Source organism: Nothoprocta perdicaria, unplaced genomic scaffold (genome assembly GCF_003342845.1).
Source record: "Nothoprocta perdicaria isolate Ctin4 unplaced genomic scaffold, notPer1 scaffold_0, whole genome shotgun sequence".
Lineage (NCBI taxonomy): Eukaryota > Metazoa > Chordata > Aves > Tinamiformes > Tinamidae > Nothoprocta > Nothoprocta perdicaria.
The window spans coordinates 3,894,086-3,916,072 of NW_020454092.1; the positions used below are offsets into that span (position 1 = coordinate 3,894,086).

The following is a 21,987-nucleotide window of genomic DNA, read 5'->3' on the forward strand; positions in this document are numbered from 1 at the left end:
CAGAAGAGTTGTCAGATCAGAACTGAAACCTGTAACTTACATTACTATTAGTTTAGCATAGCATAGTATTAGAGTATTAGTATTAGTCCAAAAGTTTGAATCCAAAACTTTCAATAATGCTTTGGAATGTCACAGAATCAGAATGTCACAGAAATTTGGGGGTTGGAAGGGACCTCTAGAGATCATCTAGTCCAAGTCAATCAGGGTCACCGAGAGCATCTTTCCAAGAATTGTGTCCAGAGAGCTTTTGAACATTTGCGAGGAAGGAGACTCCGTAACCTCTCTGGGCAACCTGTTCCAGTGTTCAGTCACTCTCAAAGTAAAGAAGAATTTTCACAATGTTCAGGTGGAAAAATAAGATTACTTTATTCTTCTAGAGTGCTACAGGAATCAATATTCTGTAATTGCATATCAGTATTGATCATCTCCAACTCAACATCTAGAATAGTTTTTGACAGGGATTTAGAGGGATTTAATTGACTTGTGCAAAGTTATACAGCTTGTTTGGAATAGAGCAAAAACATTTAACCTCTGATTTTCTAGGTCCCAATGTAGAGCATGAATTGAAAGACAGCCTTTCTTCAGAGAAGTGAGATGAAGTTGAGCATGTTCCAGGAGTCCCAAACAAATGTTTTAACAGTGCTAGGACTTATTTACTGAAATCACAGAACAAGTTCCTATGCAATCAAAAAAGAGGTATGTGGAAACTAATTCTTTTAAATGCTGAATATAATGAATGGTACAAATAAGGGGAGAAGGAAGTAAAAATCACTTCTTCAAACTCAATGGTGGCTGTACTTGACAATCACTGTCCATGTCTGCAGCCTGGGAGAGGGCAGAAGAGTATGAGCAGTCAAACCTGAGGAAGAAATGTGCTTTATGTTTTAATGTTATTCTCCAGCAAGGGAGAGACATGATTACGTGCTGTGAACCCTACATTTGTAGAGAGGTTTAGGAACTGAGCTGCCCTGAGACTCCTTCTAAATCATAGGTGTTTTTCAAAGCCAATGGACTTACATTGTCAGGTACTAACTATGACTGCATTCCCTGCAGTGGTGGTGCTCATATGAGCTTCGATTTGCTCTCTTCAAATGAAGGGAGGAAAGTGCAAATGCCTAAAGGAGCACAGCTCAGGAGCATGCTTCAGCATTACCTACAGTGCTATACACTCATGCTTTCTCAGAAACATTGAGTTTCATTTTATCCTCTGCCATCGAGGACCAAAAGTGTCTGGTTTGTATTATAATCCAATGCCCTGAGGGTCTTCACAGACATGCTACAAAAGGTGGCACTGTTGTGTTACCTCTTTGCCCTCAACTAAGTTTTCCATCTGCAGAAGAGTTAGACTGAGCACTCTTTTACATGAAATGGGCTATAAAATTGTTCTATATACAGTTTATGCTGCATAAGCTTATTTTTTGTTTGTTTTCATTCACTACACACTGACTTATTCAAGGTCCACACTGACATATGGAAGGTCCACCAAGAGTTAGGGGAGGAATCTACTACTAGCCTACTAGAAAACTTAACATCATACCTTATTTAAGTTGTGTAAGAACCAGGAGCACTGGCCCAAATATTTTGAACCTGTTGTGTATGGGCAGCTTATGCATTGCATATCAAGTGAATTCAGGCATGTATTTAGAGTTCGTGCATATCTGCACATGATTCCCAGAACTCTGAGGTAGTTTTCTCCAAAAAATATTCACAATATTATCTCCTTTATTAACTGTATTTTAGATGCTGAGGGCCCTTTTCGATTCTCTTTGCTAAGCATCTGGCGAAATAAGCATGTTCAGGCAAAACAAGAGGACTAAGAGGAATTCAATCTCATATTTCAGTTTTCATTTCTTAAATTCTTTTTCCCACTGAGGGGAATAAAATTGAAAGGAAACGTGAGATGCTCTAGCCATTCTGAGGACATGTGGCAAGAATCTTCAGTTGCCAGGAAATTCATTTTAAAAGAAAAATACATAACTTCAAAGAACTGAGTGGCAGCTGCCATGTTGAAGTAGTTGTCCCAATGACATAACAGAAGAAGAAAACTGCATCTTTTTTCTTCTAATTTCTTTCACTGATCAACAGTCAACAGTATTTTCACAATCATCCCAAACATAACTGATGTAATGATGAATTAGAAACTGCCATTTCAGCCTCAAAACATAAAGAAAAAACAATATTCCTGAAAAATTCCAGACATCTATGACAGACATCCAGACATCTACGTAGTGTCAAAAGACATATATTAGTCAAGTAGGTCTTCAGCTCTTCAGTGATAACAGCATTTTTGCCTTCAGCCTTTTTCCTTCAAGGACATCTGAACTATATAGATACAAACTTGCTCCAGCCCAGATTTAGTCTCCCATAGCTACAGATGACAACATCTGTAACACATTATTTATCCATAGATTGTATACATTTAATCCCAAACACTCATTTTTCTGTCCTGCTGAGCAAAGATTAATTTTTCCATTTTTCCTATTTGATTTATGTAAATATTTCTGGAGGGAAGACTGAACTAGAAGTAAACAGACTCATAAATAAAGTCTCAAATTTTACTAAATCTGAGGGAGATAGCACATCTGGCAGGTCCACCAGGAGTTAGTGAAAGAAGTCCCACAGTTCAGGCGGAAAGCTGTATTTTGTTTCTTTCCAGTAAGTAATACCTCCTAATTGCGCAACCTGCTTTCTTTATAAATACTTTTATATTCAGTATGTAGTTTATCTGTGGGAGCGTTTTCTCATCTTCGAATTAACTTAATGAGAAGTGTGGAAAAACCTCTCAAAAGATTATGAAACGCAAAATTGGCTGTTTAGAGCTCTGTGGCATTAAGGTGCATTTGTTCATAGACATGCCATGCAGACAAAGCTGCAATCTTTGCAAATACTCTGGGTCCCTCTAAAGGCAATATAGGAAGGACAAAAAGTTATTAGCCTACTTCCACACACAGTTAGCTGTTACTTAGGAAACAGCAGCGAAATACAAAACATTGTGGTCAAACTGCAGAACAGAAGATGCGGAAACAAGCAGCACAGCTTCACCAAAGCATCACCAGCTTCACCAAGTGTTTTAGGGCAAGACTAAGGATACTTTCCATCTCCCTTGGCTTCAGTTCTCCCCTTGAAGATGACTTCAGTGCTTCACTGTTTGACTGACACACTTTCACTGTTCTATTTCTCAAGTGGTGAAATACCTACATCCCCTTTTGGTCAAGGACTGGTTAGCATGGGTTCCAAAAAGAGTGGAGGAAAAGCAATGTAGACCTGAATGAAGGTGCACAAGAACTGCATTTTGGAGCTAGAATTCTCATAAAATATTTTCACAGACTTCCACAACTTTCCGGTTATTTGGTGATGTTCATCTTTTATATAAGAAGTTGCTTGATAATTTTGATGTACAGGTTATTCTTAGTCTTTCCCTCCAGCTAGCCCTACTGTCCCAACATTTGCACTCAAAACACTTCCCCTGCAAATGAAAGTGTCTGCTCTGATAAACCAGGATCATCTTCAGACCTGCAGTTAAAGCGTTCAGCCTGTCTCACACTTTCCCTACCCTTGGTCTCAATTCAACTTCCCGTTACAGACTTACACACCCCTCTAGCTTTCGGGCCAAGAACCAGTGGGAAAGTATCAAACCCGGGCCCTTCCTGAAGCGCTGTTCCAGCGGGGGCAGGTGCGGGCAGCGGCCCCGCTCCTCTGGGATGCTCCTTCCCTGCTGCCGCCAGCTGCGCTCGGGCCCGCCCGGGGCGGCCACGCGCCCGGCCCCGGCCCCGCCCGCCGCCCGCGCCGGCTCCCGCCCCGGGCCCGGCTCGTGTCGCCGCTCGCCGCGACATGAAGGTGGGTGCCGGGGCTCGCGCGGTGGCGGGGGGCGCGGGCTCCCCGGCCGCCGCCTCACGGGCTCCTCTCCTTGCAGACCGCGCTCAAGTGGCTGCTGGGGCTCCTGGGCGCCGCCGCCGTGGTCGTGGCCATCGCCGTGCCCGTGGCGCTGCTCACCCGCGGTAAGTGCGCGCCGAGCCGCGCTCCGCGCCCCGGCAAAGTTCCGTGGGAGTTTGTGCTCCGGGGGCGCTCGGCCAGAGGGGTTCCCCTGGGGGGGAGCTTTGGGGGGATGTAGACGTTAGAAAGGACCCTGAGGTCCCGTGCACTTGGGACGTCGTCGTGCTCAGCGTTTGGTTCCAATCACACCGAAAACGGCCCAGCCATAAATAAACGCCAGTTCGTCAGTCGTGTAGCAATGGTGTGCCGGTGCCCTCGAGAGATAAGATTATGGTTCCTCTAAACTGCTTTGTTTGCACAACAGAGCTTTGTTGTCTGATTCTTTTTTCAGTTGTTCTTTTAACAGTGTTGGGTGAAACTAAATACGCAGCACACACACAGAGCGCTGCTTCAGAGGTCGGGAAAGCAGGGAGGGATTGGGAACACGTGTGTACCCTGATCAGTCTGTACTTTCCAGCCTGACACTGTAGCCCTGGATGTTAATGTAAAACAGTCCTCATTAAACCCTCATCCACCAAGGAATTGCTCCCAGCTGGTAGGGCAGAGCTGCAGGTTAATCTGGTGTCTCTTTATTTTTGTTATGATTAACAGCTGTGCAGTCCTCACATATATTTGCTAGAGCAGGGAGTTAAGGTGCATAGCAAGAAGTGTTAAGACACATTTTGAAAATTTACTTAAGAGTAAACACAGTAGTTTGTGCATAGAAATGTTGCATGTCAATTAAAGAGGCAAAATTTGTGTTAACTCTACTATAAAGCTTAACTTTTTTTTCAGATCACTTCCATCACTTATAATGCAATAATAACTAAAAACTTTCATAGTCCAGGGAGTACAAGAGAAAGTATCTTTGATAACTTATCAGATACGTATGTACAGGCATAGTACTCACTGAAAGAATTCAGTACAGCCTTGCTCTGCTTAAAAGTATTGCTTTCAGGCTTTTTTTTGTTTATTTTATTTTGTTTTTATACATATGAACTTTACTGCCAATGCTATTATCTACTGAAAATCAAGTGGGTTTTAGCTTTCCACAATGGAAATTGCTGTCTAGAAATACTTGTATTACAGAAGTGGTTGCTGTCATTGAGTTATAGCAAATAGATCAGAATTTTAAAGAAATATGGCTATTGGGAGAAAATACTGAGTATCACTGTTCCGTTATTCTTGTCTTGTGCCATTTTGGTTGTTGCAAAAGAGCAGAGCAACGTTCAGTGTTTTTACTGTTGGCCTTAACAAATGGGCAGACTAACTGCTTAATACACCTAGGTAGCTCATCAGGGCATTTTGGATAAAATAAGGACAGACATGGAGACATTCTACTTAAAGATTTGAAGCTCTGACTCTTCCCAAACGAAGCCTGAGTAGCACCTGCAGTCACTGCATGTTCGAGAACTGCCAGGTGTCTTCAGTTAGCTGAGTGCACAGGTGGTGCACTTACAATTAGCCTGGTATAGGTCAGAACCCTTAATCAATGCAGGCTTAATTACATATGTCTAATGAGCTAACTCAGTGCAGGTGGGCTAGCAGGCCCATGCCCTGACCTGAAGAACTCCAGAATAAAAGGAGGTAAAATGGGGTGGTGTGGGGGAGAAGCTCATGTGTGACTAGGTGAAGTCAAAAGTCTGCTCTGATAAAAGTAATTGCAAATGTAATTGCTGGCAAGTTTTTATTCATCTTGGTGGTTAAAGTGTTGTGCACAGGATGAAAACAATGATTTGTTCATTTGCATAGATATTTAGAGCTTGGATTTCCTTTGGCCCGCTGCTCCTCTCCCTACAGTGTTTCTGAATATACTTTTGCTTCATCAGTTTACTAGTCCTTTAGCCCAAAAGTAGCATGAGTTCTGTTAAATGGACTCTAGTTACTTGAAAGGCTGTGAAACTGGACCACTGAAGAAAATTCTGGCTTTCTGGCTAGACTGTAGGCCTAGGAACTTGTGGAACTTGTTAATTCTTCTCCTTCCCTGTAACTAAATGCTTCAGATTTACAGATTTAAATCTGTAAAAGTGTGCCCTAAATTTAGGTGCAACCCCTCAGTATTTACCTAGAGAGTCTTCAAACAGAACTGTGGTTATTACAGAATTACCTGTTCTGTTTAGCAGTTTAGAAACTGCTGCTTGGTTGCTACCTCGGTTTATATTTAATAACCACCTGGCTCTGCTTGCATCCAACAGTTTAATCTCAAAAACTTTGGTAATAATATTTTAAGTCTTTTGATGAAAGCATTTTTGTTCTTTGAGGAGCTTTTCAAGATGTGAGTCTAGCAGCAACTAGTTACCCTTAAGGGATGAATATTTTCAAAAAGTGGAGTCTCCTGCTTATGATTCATCTTTCTCCATGTATTTGTGTTTCTCCTCTTTTTTTTCCTTCTTTTAAGACTTTTTGTATAGGAAGCAGATTGAAACACCCAGTGGCCACACACCGTTACCTCTCCTCTATACATACTGGCTGTTTTATCACAGCCAGTTGAATGGGAAGGAGCAAGAGGAAGAGCAGGCAATACTGAGAAAGGAGATATGTAGTGTAGAAATCATTCTGCTGCCACGAGCAAATCAGAAACCACTCTATAGTGTGGGGACTACACAGTAATCTGGTTGTAGATCAGGTTCCCTCACCCAGGAGTCTAGTTCTGAGAACATAAGAGAGTCACTAAAGGTAGTGGCTTGTCACTAGCTCATGCTGTGCGTGGGCCTCTGTGCCCCTTTTTAGGAATGAAATGTGTAGAAGAGGTTGAAAGAATGCAGTGGGTGCAGCTAGTGGTATTGAGGTGCCTGGGAGTATTTAGTGAGCCAGGGCCTTACTGGGGAGTCAGGTATAACTAGTGGCTGGTAGCAAGTCACCATAAGGAAATGATAAGGGTTACTGGCAGCAGCAGTTCAATAAATTCTTGTCATCATCTTGAATTTGAACTCAAAGGGATTGCTGAGCCAGCTTTGTGCTTCAAGGACTCAAGAAAGATAAGGCTGCAGATAATCCCTGAAGCTGTGTTAATATGTAACTGAGGAGGAGAGGACTGAAAGTCTCCAAATAGCTCTCATCATTGTTCTGCTGGGGATGGTCATATCTCCAACCTTCCCCCGCTTATCCTTGCTGCTATCTGTCTTGAGCTAAGCAGATTTGTGACTTGATGGTTTGGAGGAGTATCTGTTGCCAATGTCAACACCCTGCTTGCAACTGAACAGGATGTTTAAAAATACAGAAAGGCTTTTGGCTGATACACGACCCTCATATTTGTAGACCTGTGCCATAAGCTGAAGGAATGAATGTGGCAGCTGTGATCTGTCACAGTTTTCTTGGGAATAAGGGGTCTGGTATTTTCCCAGTTTCTAAAAGGCCATAAGTTTAAGGGTGCTCAGGCAGAAACCTAGGAATTCTGTAAGTGGGTTTCTAATCTATAGATAGATTTATTCTAATTCTATAGATTAGAAGTCTCTTTGAAGTAGAATCTTTGTATCTAGATTGAAAAGTTTAGGTTATGAGAAGAATGTAATTTTGCGTATTTTTGAGAGAACTGTTACTTAAGCAGAGAATGGTAGTTAATTCCAGTAATCTAGCTTCACATGACTTTAGTCAAAATCAGGGCTGAAATTCTCCATAACGCTGTATGGGAGAGGCTGTATGTTAGATTGTGCAATTATGTGGACTTGTCTAACGAAACAGTCTTTAGTCTGAATCCAACCTTACTAACTATTCTTTTTCGCCGTTTATTATTTCACCTTGCACTGCATTACAGGATCCTCTTAGTCTTAACCTTCTATGTTACTCTTCTTGCTAGTGAAGAGAATGAAAAAGAATGGAAATATTTTCATTCTATAGGTGTGAACAAAATTACCAGCAGTAGATTTCTATCTGCAGAACACTTCTGCTATTTTTACTTCCTTGGTTAACGTGAATTCGAAAGAGACATGACCACCTAAAGAGAGAATCTGGTGCAACTGATGACAAAATTACAGATTAGCTCTGTCTGAGGAAGTCTGCCCATCCGCAGAGAGCTGACCCACTGGTGAATGCTCTGAGGAAGTGCCAATCTGATCACCCATTGGTTATTTTCTTTCTTGGATATCCTGTATTAGCCATCGTAAAAGACAAATTTCTGGGTTAATTTGGCCTAAGACATTTTTACTAGTATCAGTACAGTCATCTTTATTTTCTTCTTTGCTGAAAACTCAGTTTTGCTCTCTAATTGTTACATATCTCCAGCAGCAATGAGGAGTTTGATCATGGGGACAAAGGTTTTGACATCTTATGATACTGGAAAAGAAGCAGAAAATACGGAAGATTGAAAAAAATAGCCTGAAATGTCACGAACTTTTCTGATCAACTGCTGAACCAGTCAGCTTTTCCTTCTTGCATGTGTTACTCTACTTCAAAATTATATTCTTAGATTTGAGCTCATTCTTATACTTGCTGTGCTCGGTCATCTAGGAATTGCAGTGGGCACTTTAGGAAGTGGAAGAGGGCTGCCTTTTGTAACATTTATTGTATTTCTGCCACCTTCTGTCGCACTGCTGCTAAGCGTGGTGCTCGCATCTTTTCCTGGTTGTGAAATTCCAGTTTCTCTGTGCAGCGCTGAACAGGCAACAAAACTCCATTTTTTACTTGTTGCGTAGTTTTTAGTTTTCTACCTCTTTTAAGCTTTTTTTTCTTTTTTTCTTCTCTCTTTTATTGCATATAGGAATTAATAAAATATGCCTTGACACTGGAGAATAAAGCATGCATTTCCCGGAAGTAATTTATCAACAATTACAGTTTTTGCTGTGGCAGTGTCATACCTGAAACCTTACACAACAGTTCATTTCTTATTTCCTTTGTTCCTTACATAACTTCATATTTCTCTTGAGAAAAAAGATATTGACTAATAATAATCAAACCTTGAAATTTAGGTCTGTTTATCAACTTCATATAAGTACTGCTTACATAAAGGCGTACTCATACATAAGAGTATTTTCCCTAAAAGGACCTAAGTAATTACTGTTGTGAAGAGGTATTATTATATAAATATTTACAGTATAATGATGAAGGTAAATGTGTATGTGCTGCTCAAGGGAGAATAGGGTAGAAATGCAGAGTAAAGCATAAGTGTGACATTTGGGAAGATAGCTCATATATTGACTATTCAAAAAAGAACTACAGCAAGAAAATTCAGCTTTTCCAGCTTCTCTGAGGTATATGAGCACAAGAAACATTGATAAAATCAGAATTTACATGGTTCTGCATTCAGTGTTCAAATCCAGTGAAGTGGTTTTGAATGTCAACAAATACTTGATTTTGCCAAAATAAGCATTTTTGCTGCTTTGTTTCAAAAGAATCCTGAAATAGAACCACCTTAATAAGCGATTCAACATATGTAGACTATCTTAGATGAGGGCAATGCTGTGGATAATTGAGTGAACTAGTAGTGATCTGTCTTAAGAACAAATTAAGAAAAGACTCCAAGTGGAACTTTTAAGACTATCCTCTTACAGCTTGGCTTTTTTTTTTTTTTTTTTTTTTTACCCGTATTCGATTACTATGTGGAAGGTGTTGACAGAAAATGAAATTTAAATTTTATACACAGCCAACAAGTCTTAATTGTGGCCCGATTTTTAGTAATGAGACCTTAGCAAAATATGTATGTCACCAGGGGTAAAAACATTCAGCATTTTGGAAACATCCCTAAACCTGTTTATCAGCCACCTGTCTTAAATTGCTCCTCCTTTTCCAAGAAAGAATTTTGTTGCCTTCTGAAGCTGCTCTGATTGAAAGTGACACTTACTCAGCTAGGGAGGAGAGAAGTGATATTCCCAACTAGCCAACTGTGCATGAATATCAAATGCACACTTGTTCATAAATCATCAAATTAAATATTCAGTTAATACAGAATAATTAACCTGAGAAATTATTATTCTCACAGAAACTGCTCAAGGAAAAAATCTGGCCCAGTGATTTTTAGAACAGCTAGATTTCGGTTGGAACTGAGCAGAAAATGGTTTGTAACCTTTTCTGAGCAGCTCAGACTAAAATCAGTGTTTGATGTGGTTCTTGGCTCTTGCCACAGTAATGGCTGCTGCTTTCTGCTGTATGTATTTAACATGCTTATTGCTTGAAAATATAAGTTATTACATTGCTCTTGTCATCACGTGCCAGATGTCACATGTATCGAGTCTGTGGAAAGCAAGCCCACAAAAATCATCATGGAGTGTTTTGTTTTTTTGCGCCCCCTCCTCCAGATGATAGTGGCCTTTTCTGTCTGAAAGAGAAATCTCAAAACTGATGGGGCAAATCTCTTTATTATCCTGTGATTTGTTTTTATTTGAACAAAAAGGAGTGATTTTTTGAGCTGAAATAAAAATTGCTTCCCTTCTTGATCATGTAGATTTGTGTAAGTGGAGATTTTAGGTTTCCATTTAAAAGGGAGGGGGCAGGGAGAGAGAAGGGGAAATTGCACATGCAAATTTCAAAGCTGCTGTCGCTGTTTACAGAGGAAAAAGATCGCAATGACTCAGAAACCATTTTTTAATTTGAACCTTGCAGAGTGTGTACACAGTGGCTTGTGCACTGCAGTCAGTGGAAAAAAATATATATATATATATATGTAGATGTATTTCATAGGATGTTTCATAGAAGGTGGATGCAGCCCACTGAAGCAAATGACAAATCTCATTAGCTTAACTAGGGTCAAGGTTTTATTTAGTCTTTTTATAGTAACTCAGTTACATGGTTGTAATTTTGCAGTCAACATAGTAATAAGTTCCAACAATCATTAAGGCATTGGATACCTTGGTGGAAAAACACATCCAGAGAAAAATAAATATTTAACTAGCTATCTCATCATAAACTTACTATTTATTTATTTATTGAAAAAAATATTCTTCAAGGAAAATTTTACCGATTCTTAAGTGTTACTTTTGAGCCATTTATGAAGTTTGAGTTTAATGATAGGCAGATGATTCATTCTAGAAGGATGTATGAACAGAAAGTATTACATAATAAAGTACAGAAACCATTTTAATTTTAGAGTATCTTTCAAGTGCGCTGTTTGCACGGATGCCACATTCCTTTCATTTGGGTAACTTTGCCTGTCCATTGCTCTGAAACCCTCGTCACTGTGTGTCCTCCTCAGAAGGAGTGCAGGGGACAGAGGGCTATTTTGTCATTATCAGAGTGTGTTTTGACTTACTGGTGAGAGAAGAGCTCTTGTGCAGCTTATGGTTAAATATCAGTGGAGAAAAGACACCTCTAACTTTTACCATGAGCTCATTAAGTGAAGTCAGGGATATTTCTTTATATTATGATTGCTGAATTAATCTTGCGGTAAAGCAGTAGTGCTATCTCACTGCTAGGAATTCAGAACTGGATAGCTAACACATCTGTAACAGCAGTAATGTTTATTTAGCAGTCAGGTTGAGAAGCTGGGGTGGCGTAAGCTGCAGCACTATCAGAATCTTGTTTGTTTTTTGTTTCAGAGAGAAACCTTGATTCACGAAGAACATATACTCTACAGAATTACTTGAATGATGACTTTCAGTACAAAACATACAATTTGAAGTGGATTTCAGGTAACTCATTTCTATATACAGCATGAATATCAAGAAAAATATGACTTGCAGTAACGACTTATCTGAGTGCTCAGAGGTGACTACTATATACTGAAAAATATTAAATTATGTAATGGTGCCATTACCTCAGAGCTACATTTTTTTTTAAGTGGTATTCATGACAAGATTCATTCCTCTGTTGTTAAATGAGCTTGCTTGCTTCTATGCATTTTTGTTGAAATATATACTCTGAAGTGTGTTCCTGTGCATCAGCATACTTGGGGAACAGTGGGATATGGTTTATTTTTCCTTTTGGATATGACTAGTCACCCCAGGAGGAAGAGATGCCAGGAGGCTGAGGCTGTGAACCCAAGGCATGTGTTTTGTGCAAAATCTCATGCTATATGCATCCCACATAACTAAAAACAGAATATTGACTAAGCTGTCAATATATATATTTATATATATATTTGGTATGTCTTAAAATGCATGGAAAAAGAAGTAACTGATAAGCATGTTACTAGACTGTTTAATGACATCTGTCTTGCTTTTTTAGGAAATCAGTACCTTCACGAAACAGCGAATGGTGACATCTGGCGCTTTGATGTTGACAGCGGAACATCCTCAAAAGTGCTGTCAAATACAACATTAGTATGTTGATTGATATGTAGTACATTCAGACTTACCCTTCTGGATATCTTATATGTATTGGATCTAATATTCTTTCTTCATGTTTCCCTGGAGTCTGTGCTTAATTGGTGCTCTTATTCACAGGACCAATACGAAGCAACCACAGTTCTGGTGTCTCCTGACCAAAAGTATGCTCTTCTGCAGTACAGCTACACAAAGGTACAAGTGTGTTTTAAATGTCTGAAATTGGAAAACAGTTTTGGGAAGGACTGAGCAAAAGATGGTTTTGAAAGCAGGAATCAGTACTGGTCTGGGGGAGAGCAAGGGAAACGCAGAAAGATAGTTGAATGCAATGGAGGTCTGCAAGGGGACACTGAAGTATGGTTAGACAGGAGGAAACCTAATGGGGATAATAATTGATATCATAATCCTAATTAATCCTATTCTATTTACATTGAGAAACTAGTAACATTTTTTTTCTCTTTAGAAAGAGTGCTGCTTGTTAGCTGTAGAAAGTTTAGGGGTAATTTGTGCAGCATGTGAATACCAGAGGGTTCTTTTGGCTCTGCAATCCAAGAATGCCTATCACAATGTTACAGCCACAGTCTACGTAGTTAGTCATCGCTTTATTGCAGTTTTAGTTTCTATGATAGGTGCTATTAACCAGTTACTTCTGCCTGTCTGGATTGTTCAGGATTTTTTGCCTTTTCACTGCATCATTAGTGATCACAAAATGCCTTATATTTTTCCAGCTAGATTTCCCATCTACTCATGATTTATTATTCTATACTGTTTTATCTACTGTAGCTGTAACAGTTAATTTTAATGTGAAACTAGGTCTTTTAACCTTTATATAATCCTGTGACTGAAATTTGTGTTGTTATTAATCTTTATTGCAAGAAAACAAAGTAACAAAATGAATCATGAGGATGTGGACACAACTTATGTAATAGCCATCTGCTTGTGTAGTACCAAGATATTGTTTTATATCTTCATACAAATCTTTAAGACCAATCATAAAAGGTAGCATTATTGTCAACACCGTGGGCTAAATCAAACCTCTTCAGCTCCTCAAAGTGAACGCTCTTTTATTTGTCTTTATGTTAGCATCCTCTTCTTTCTCTCTGTAAGTGCCCATGGTGATTCAGGCTTCAAGAGGTGGGTTTCTGAGAGAGGATTTATTTCTGCGACAATATCTGAATGGGAAATAGGTCACCTTGGAACTGAAGGAGCTGTTCTGGGACTTGAAAGAACCACAAAACAGGAGTTAAATAGCACAGCATGGAAAATGAGATTTAAACAGCAAGTGTGCCAGTAAGGCCAAAGAGGGAGGTTATCCATAGATAGCTGCATTAGTCTGCCATGCATTTACAAGGTCCAAAGGCAAGGATTGCTGTTAAACTGCAATGTCTGTGGCCTCTGTGTCTTTCTGTCCTTAATCAATCAGTGGCCTCCATCGCAATGTTGAAATGACAGATGTGGAGGTGGTGATTGTCTAGTCCTGCAGACTTGTTACTATTCCGGGTTCATGAGGAGGGTTTCAGATGTCTTCAGTGTGAATTTGAACTGTAAGAGTAACTGTTGCTTAACATTAAAATAATTATTTTACAGTTGTGGAGGCATTCATATACAGCTTCATATTACATTTACGATTTCAATACAAGGTCAGTAATTTTTACAAATGGAACATCAATCTTTAGCAGCATCTTGCAATGAAATGTCATTTCACTGATTTGTCATTTTGTTTCTGTTTTTCCAGCTCCATCTTAGCTGCTGATCTGCTACCCAATGATACACAATATATATCCTGGTCTCCTGTGGGTCACAAACTGGTTAGTAGAGATAAATAAATTTTTTTGTATACAGTCATTCCTGTACCTATGACATGGACTTTTAGGAATTTCCCACTTCCCACTTCAGATAAAGTAGCTGAATAAATTTACAATTTGAATGATTACTGTTGCTGGAAATACTCTTAACATGTTTGTATATTTTGTTTTGTTCTTTAACTGAAAAAACAGTGGCAGTTCCTGCTTTGTGAGGCTTGTATTTCCTGTTAGGGGTGCTGGATCTGCCCTAGAGGTCTTTCTGTCATGGAAGTATGTAGTGATTATTTATGCTTGCTGCTTGTGGTATAGGGATTAAAGAGCCCAACCACAGAAGCAGAGGATGTAGGAGAGAACTTCCTGCATCTCAGAAATATTTTGTTCAACTCTTGGGGGGGAAAAAAACGGAGTGCGGTAGAGAGGCAGGCAAGTGTCAAAAATAAATTAGAGAAAGTCTAAGGGCTGCTAAAGAAATACTCCATCTTTACATCGTTTTGGGACAAAGACACTCATCAATGTTTTAGGAAAATATTAAAACTACTAATTAGAGACAAACAAGCAAAAGAAAAAGGCTCCTTATGAAGGAAAATGAGTTTATAACAGAAGAGAATTAATAATAAAGTTCTTAATACAGTAGTCATGTCACTTGTAACAGCTGATTATTCTTTGTATCTCAGTTTGATGCTAGATTACCATACTTTATTTGTTTTAGTAAGTCATATTTGTTAAGTATCAGTGATGTCTAGCAAAATGAAACTTTGTTTTTATCATCTGAGGTAGAGGTAAATAATCCCCCTGAGTGTGGCGAAGGAAGGAGGGAAGTGGGACTTACTCTGTCGGCAGTTGTAATCACCATGGTGTCTTGCAGGCATATGTTTGGAATAACAATGTCTATGTGAAAGCTTCACCGACAGCAGAAGCTGTGCAAATCACTACAAATGGAGAAGAAAATAAAATTTTCAATGGAATACCAGATTGGGTTTATGAAGGTAGCTACACTGAGCATATTTTATTACATGATAATGTAAAACTTGTTTTTATTGTAACTATCCTATGATAACTCTTTTAACTCATTTCTTATCATTGAAAAGTTCAACATAATATAAATCTGTATTATAGCAGAAGCACCTATTTTACTCTAGTTTTATACTTAGGTAGTCTAAGGATCTAAGAATAGAAATGAGTTAGTCTAACTTAGGGTAGGTCACTAGAAATCATAATGTGTGATTTAGCTTCACAGGATAGGCTGTAAGTATTGATTTAATGTCTCATTTTAGAATCCCAGCTAGCAATATCTGCTTTCATTTGAACTTGAATTAAAAAAAAAGCTATTAGGAACTAATGAGAATAGAACTTTGCATGTAAGCCAATTTATCAATTCTGACTTACACACATTTGCATCTTTTTCAGAGGAAATGTTTGGCACTCATTCTGCTCTGTGGTGGTCTCCAAGTGGCAATTTTCTGGCATATGCATCATTTAATGATACTGAGGTTCCTCTTATTGAGTATTCCTTTTATTCTGAAGATACCTTGCAGTATCCAAAGACCATCAGAATTCCATATCCCAAGGTCTGTGTTATTTATTAAACATGGTTGTTCTGCAGTTTCATTAAGAGAAAAGTCTCATTTAATCAGTTTCTGCTAATGAAAATATTGTCTGTCTCTCCTCAACAGCTTGCTGTGATTACTCTTTCTGAAGTCAACAGCATCTGGCAATGTTAAAGTATTTTTTATTATCTCCAGGGAAATGTGAAAAAAAAGTATGATTTAGAGTTTTGTTGTTTCACTAGAAAATTTTTAGAAGTGGCAAGTAGATAGGGAGATAAGAAAAGCTTTTAGAGGACTGTAGTTCCCTCCTGGTGCAAAGCATTTGGCAGATGTACTTTGCAGTGGGGTTGTGTATGGTACTAATAATAGAATCTTCTTCAAGTAATTTAGTTATTTTTAGTTGTTGGGCGCCTGTGTTGGGATGAAGGGGAAGAATCTGCTGACAGAGTTTCATTGCCCACACCTTAAGTGGTTTCAGTTTTGGCAGTGAGATTGAAGCCTTCAGAGCATCATCTCCTCCTCACACTCTTATCTGACTTTTGTGCCCACTGCTCTTGGCAGAATTGACACAGGACCAGTGGTGAGTGTCAGAGCCCAGTTAGCTCTGACCAGGTTCTTCTAGCTTTTCCACTGACAGGGGGTTTATCTTTTAATACCAAATTTATTTATTTGAAGTTTTTGGCCATTACACAGAATTTTGAGGTAGCAGTTTGAGCGCACCACTGGTCTCTCTGACACGCTCCCCATCATGATACTAGGCATCCCCAAGGGCCAGCATTGCAACTGGCTCCAGGATGCTCCTTGTTGTGAGCTTCTTCCAGGTTCTTTTGGTTCATTGTTCATTTTTAATATTCTGTGTTGTGCTGAGTTTTGTACGTACTCCCCAAGCAGGTTTGGCCAGCTCGGGAAGATGTTTGTGCTCTTAGCCCCAGTAGCAGCGCTACATTAAAAACCACAGGTACAGAGCTTTGATTGCAGTATAGATACCAGTTTCCATTAGAGAGAGAGGAAAAAAAAAAGGTAGTTTTATATCTGTTTGCATTGGATTTGAGTCACTTCTAGATATTCTCTGTGACATGTGGGATGAGATAAGGTCAAATATTACTTTGACTACAGAAAACTTTGTGTAGTCGTGAATATTTCTAAATGTCTATTTATTCATATCTAGAAATAAATAGCTAACACTGCCCTTAAAACAGAAGGATAATTTATGAAGAGTAATTCATGAATAGATCTTAAGAATCGCATTGAGATTTTTTTCTGTGTGTGTATATATGTTTTCACAGAGTTTGAGTTAGCTGGTTCTATCTGTCTGTCATAATTTCTTTGTAATTTCAAGCTTTTTTTTTTTTCTTTTCAAAAGAAAAAAAAAAAAGAACAAGACTAGCCTCTCTCCAAAAGGACAATGAAACCTTTTATTTTTAGGCAGGAGCTAAAAATCCGACCGTGCAATTTTTTATTGTGGATATGCAGTCACTTCCTGATTTCAATTCTACTGAAATTTCTCCACCAGCAGAAATAAAATCAGGGTAAGTAATTTTTTTTTAATGCTTTTCTGTTTATGTTGTGAGAGGAGAAGCTTTTGCGTGTGACCTCCTCATATTCAGTGTGTATCATTTTACCCAGTCTCGTGGCTTTGGTAGCAACAAGATTTACCAGAGAAAATCTGCACAGAGATTATCCTGCTTGTGATTATATATAGATGGCATATTCCATGTATGTTATATTCAGAAAGTGACAAGTTCTTGGCTCGTCACATTCAGTGGAGTCTAACTATGGTGAAGTCATTTCACAGCACAACTTTAATATGAGCAAGTTTTGGTATAATCAAATTATAATGTATGTATTCCAATTCACATTTTGGAGGGGGAAAAACGACAAAACAGAGCCCTTAATGCTAAGTGAAGATTTGATTTCACTGGAAGCAGGTTCCCTGCAGTTTTGTTATGAGGTAGAAACTAATATAGGCTGTTAAGGCAAACTATCATGGTTATCTTCTGATTTATTTAAAATGTTTATGTTCTTTAGGAGCATGGTGGAAAGCAGCTCCTCTCCAAGTAAATGGAAAACTGTATTTTGCACATTCCATGGAAATGTATAATGTGATATAAATGTATGGCTATTTTATAAAGAGCATTTAAATTTATTTAAAATGCATGCCGTAGAATGTGGTATGCTAGAGCTGTGTTTGCGGTAGTGCATTTGTTTTTTGTTTTTAACAGAATTGTGGAAAATGAAGCAGCATGCAGGGGATATGGTGGACTAGATGATCTCTAAAGGTCCCTTCCAACCTCAATGATTCTGAAATTTTTAGAGATTTTTCTCCTTATGAAAAGATCCAGGGTATGGATAAACAGGTTATACTGATGTTATTCAGAAAAGGCCAGATTTGTTAGCTGCTGAATAAAACAGCTTTTTGTGATGGCTGTCCAAAGCGCTGCAGTTGGAGGAGATTTGATATCCTATTGCAGCCCTCAGCACAGTATGACTAATATTTCTTTACTAACCAAGATCCACAAGTTTCTACATGTTGTTCTTTATTTTAGCTCTACAGTAACACTTTAATAGCTTGATGTTGTAGCTGCTGAATACCTTTTTTATTTGTTTTTCTTTCTCCAGAACTTCGGTATGTCTGTTTTATGAGCATTTTAGGTTCATTATTCTAGTTGGGATATCTGTTGTCTTTGAATTATTATATTTCATCTCTTGCTTAGAACAAATGAAAGCAGAACAACGTTGCTTTGTAACCTGGGGAGAATAACTTTCATGTATCTTCTAGTATCTGCATAGCACGGGCTGGATTTATATCAACTAAATCCATTTTTGAATGAATGTAACACTATATAAATCAATGGTAATACAAAAGTATATGAAGTCTTGAATGAGGAACATGAACCGTTCATCCTCTTCCTCATGCTTTTCTGACTATTGGTTCAAATAATTTTTATAGTTATAGTGAAGTTCAAGGATGGTGCAGGTGACACTTCCCTTGTCCTGCATGTGTCCTGGTGTAAGCGAAACCTCTTGCCCAAGAGAAAAATCTCAAGAATAAAAAATGCCAATGCGGCTGCTGTATAGTTTTGCTCTTAGAAGTGCAGAATATTGAATATTTACATCCTACACCTCTGTATGATAGGAAATACTAACTTTCTTGGTGGAAAAGTCTATTTTTGCTTCCTTGGAGACAAATTCTGAGCGAGGCTACATTTAAGGACAGCAGGGAGGCATTCGTGTTGCCCATCCCAGTGGGACTTCCCGGAGGCTCTGTACCTGCCGGTAGGTGCCCCTTGCACGCAGGGCAGCCCTGGCACCACGTCTGTGGGGGAGCACGTGGCTCTGGTTCTTCGGACGGCCAGTTGGGCCGGCCAGCGCGCAACGGCGGGGGCGGCGCGGAGGCTGCGGCCGAGCAGCTGCAGCCTCCAAAGCAGAAGGGTTCAGCCGAGATGTTCAAGCCACGCAGGGAAGCTCTTCCTACACTCCCTCTTCTTGAGAGCCAAGCGAAAATATAGCCCTTGGCAATTAATAATTATGGAAAAATAGAGCTTTCGTCAGAAGAAAGGTTTTACTGCTTTGTGCATGAAAGGTGCCAAAATCGGGCACAGCGGGATTGTGTCAGGTAAAATGATAGATTAAACCTGAAGGCAATGGATGCTCCCTGTCTGAAATGATCTGTCCTAAAAATAAGACGTCTTCAGAACACAGAAGTTCAAAAATATTTGTAAGAATATCTTCCTTAGCAGAAAATAAGGAAGGGCAATGAAGAAGTGCTCTAGTATATATTTCAGGTTAATTGCAACTCCATTTACAGTTGAAAAGGTGCAATCTAGCTTCAGCAATAACGTCAAAATATATAATGTTAGATGTTATGTTATGTTATTATGTTATAAATGATCCTTTCTTTTTTTTGAGTTGTCCATTCTGTCTGATACCTATACTTTCTACTATTTCACTTTGAGGGAGCAAAAGCTATAGGTTATTTCTCCTTTTAAAAAGCAAACAATTCTGCTGTTAGAGGGACATGAAAAACAGTGGGTTTGGGGTTTTTTTTGTTTTGTTTTGTTTTTCAAATGTGTCCTTTCAGAGTGGAGGGGTTTTTTTAGTTCTATAGGTCTAAATTATACTACTTGAAACGAGTGACAACAGCAATATTAAATGTCCTTCCAACTCTCCAGTTAAACATGAATGCAAAAATAGACCTTTATGGAACATATTTTCTAAACTACAGTCTAGAAATAAACCTGAAAGTGGTTGGTAACCAGTTGAAATGTATTTTTAATTAGTCCACACTAATTGTAGTGTTTTCCTCTATTCTGTCCCCCCTGCCACCTCCCCCCATTTATGATTATGAAGATATTCACTCCACAAAATTTCCCATGTGTTTTTGTTAAAGAACTTTGGGGGAAAAAGGGAACATGAACTTGGAGCTAAGTCAAATGTGCAAATTCCAGTTAAAGTCGATTTGCTTTAGAGGGGAGGTTTGTTTTATTTTAGTTCACAAGGTTCCTAAGAGAGAGAAGACATCTAAAATAAGAAGAGTACATCTAGCAGATCGCAACGGTAAACAAAGCCGCTAAATTTTTATGTGATGCCTTTTTTAAAATCATATATGAGAATATTCATGAAAATCATATTTTTTTCAGGTTTTTTTTTTAGATTTTTTGATTTATCTTGTCAATAAGTTAGCATTCTGAAGAGAAAGGTAAAAATTCAAATAGTAATATTGCTTTTGGTAGGCTTTCTCCATGCATTCTAACTAATGGAAATATGTACTAAACTGACCAAAGCTGTATATTCCTCAAAAAATGCTTAGAAGCTACGAATTTCATAGAGAGAAGAGGATCATATATCAAAGGAGACTAGTCTAGCAGTTAGTATTGAAGCCTTTCTGGAAGCAGATATGCACAAACCATCTAAATCTTTACTGTATGAATGAAAATAACCAAGCAGCAAAACAACTGACAAGCAAAAAGACCTAATTAGATTTTCTTCAATATTTGTCTGTGGAATAAGTAAAAAGCTGAATGAGTTCATTCAGTGAATTCCTGAATTACGTAGTACATTAATATAGAGAGAATTTTAAATATCTTAACAGTTTTTGCTATTTTCAGGGATCACTATTTGAGTGTTGTAACATGGGTGACAGATGAAAGGATCTGTCTGCAGTGGCTCAGAAGAATTCAGAATTTTTCAGTCCTCGCAGTCTGTGACTTTGCAAGAGCTACTGCAAGTTGGACATGTCCAATGGTAAGAAAAACAAGGCTGGCAGAATAACAAAGCCGAAAAAATAAAGCTAGGAAGGTACTAATCTAGTACCTCTCTGTATTTATCTTTGCAGAAACACAAACTGATATAAAATAAGCATAATTCTTGTGGGATTGTTTGTTTTTTCTTTTGCAGGAAAAACAACGTACGGAAGAAAGCAGAACTGGCTGGATTGGCACCGTGAGTATTCGCTTAAATAGCACTGTGGTAGTTGAGACAGTTTCATATGAGCTTCTTACCTGTCATAATGATCTTGTGTGCAGACATGATCCTGTTGTTAATTATGTTTTTAGTATATAAAAAAGATCTCAAATGGGCTGCACAACGGCCATCCTGGCATGCGCTTTTTGAGCTTTTGTGGCTCTGCACGGCCCACGTTGGGCTGCCGGTGGGGCACAGGCTGGAGTTGGATGTCCTCCTCGACCTTGAGCTTGACGTAGCCAAAAGCATCAAGCTCCTGCCCAGCCCCTTCTTAACCCCAACCTATTGCTGTGGTAGCAGCAGGGAAGAGCAGGGGAGTCAGCATTCACAAGGCACTTTTTACTGGAGTTGTCATCTCTGCTGATTTGACTGTTTCCCAATGTTCCTGCCACCACCAGAAAGATGGGGGGTGAAATGTATTAAGAAATATATTCTAGAACTTTTCAACTAAATCGAAGGAGTTGTGCAGAGGAGAAATGTCTGTTTTAGCGGTTCAGGTTACCAGGAAAAAAAAAAAAAAAGGCTTCTTCTGGTTCTATGCTTTTAGGTTTTTTTCCCCCCATCCAAAATATTCATTGGAAGGAACTAGGGACAAGCTGCATATAACTGGCCAAGTGGAAATGTTTATACACTTCTGCTGAACCAGTCACTGTTCCCTGCATGATGTTTTCCGAACTGCCTTTCAGTCCCGTGGTGCATGGTAGGGAGTAGGCACCTAATGAACTACACAGAAGATCTGGGGGAAGCAAAGCAGAGATTCAGAAGTTCAGACTTGGAGGGAGAAGTGAGTTTTAGAGTTTTTGATGAGAACACACAGTACACTTTCCACTCCCGCATTTTCCACGCGCTGATTATGCTCTAGTCACTAATTCACTTTTGAAGTCAAAAATGAAAGTTTAAAGAAATGCAAAGAGGGAGGCAACAGCAGGGATGAAATCATCCGCAGTATGAAGATGAGAGATCAACCCACCTGCTGTCAAATTTGATATGGAAAGGAAGGCCTTAACG

The 21,987-nt window shown here is 38.9% G+C and overlaps 1 protein-coding gene across 1 annotated transcript in view; it reads left to right on the forward strand.

Moving 5' to 3' along the window:
• The first annotated feature begins 3,831 nt into the window (after positions 1-3,831).
• The window catches only part of DPP4 (dipeptidyl peptidase 4), a 36,350-nt gene continuing 18,194 nt past the window's right edge, over positions 3,832-21,987 (forward strand). Inside the window, exons 1-12 of the mRNA XM_026038601.1 lie at positions 3,832-3,837; positions 3,914-3,998; positions 11,439-11,531; positions 12,067-12,161; positions 12,285-12,359; positions 13,752-13,804; positions 13,900-13,972; positions 14,835-14,955; positions 15,377-15,537; positions 16,942-17,045; positions 20,625-20,760; positions 20,914-20,958. Coding sequence (XP_025894386.1) covers positions 3,832-3,837; positions 3,914-3,998; positions 11,439-11,531; positions 12,067-12,161; positions 12,285-12,359; positions 13,752-13,804; positions 13,900-13,972; positions 14,835-14,955; positions 15,377-15,537; positions 16,942-17,045; positions 20,625-20,760; positions 20,914-20,958 — 1,047 coding nt within the window. The remainder of the gene's footprint in view (positions 3,838-3,913; positions 3,999-11,438; positions 11,532-12,066; positions 12,162-12,284; positions 12,360-13,751; positions 13,805-13,899; positions 13,973-14,834; positions 14,956-15,376; positions 15,538-16,941; positions 17,046-20,624; positions 20,761-20,913; positions 20,959-21,987) is intronic.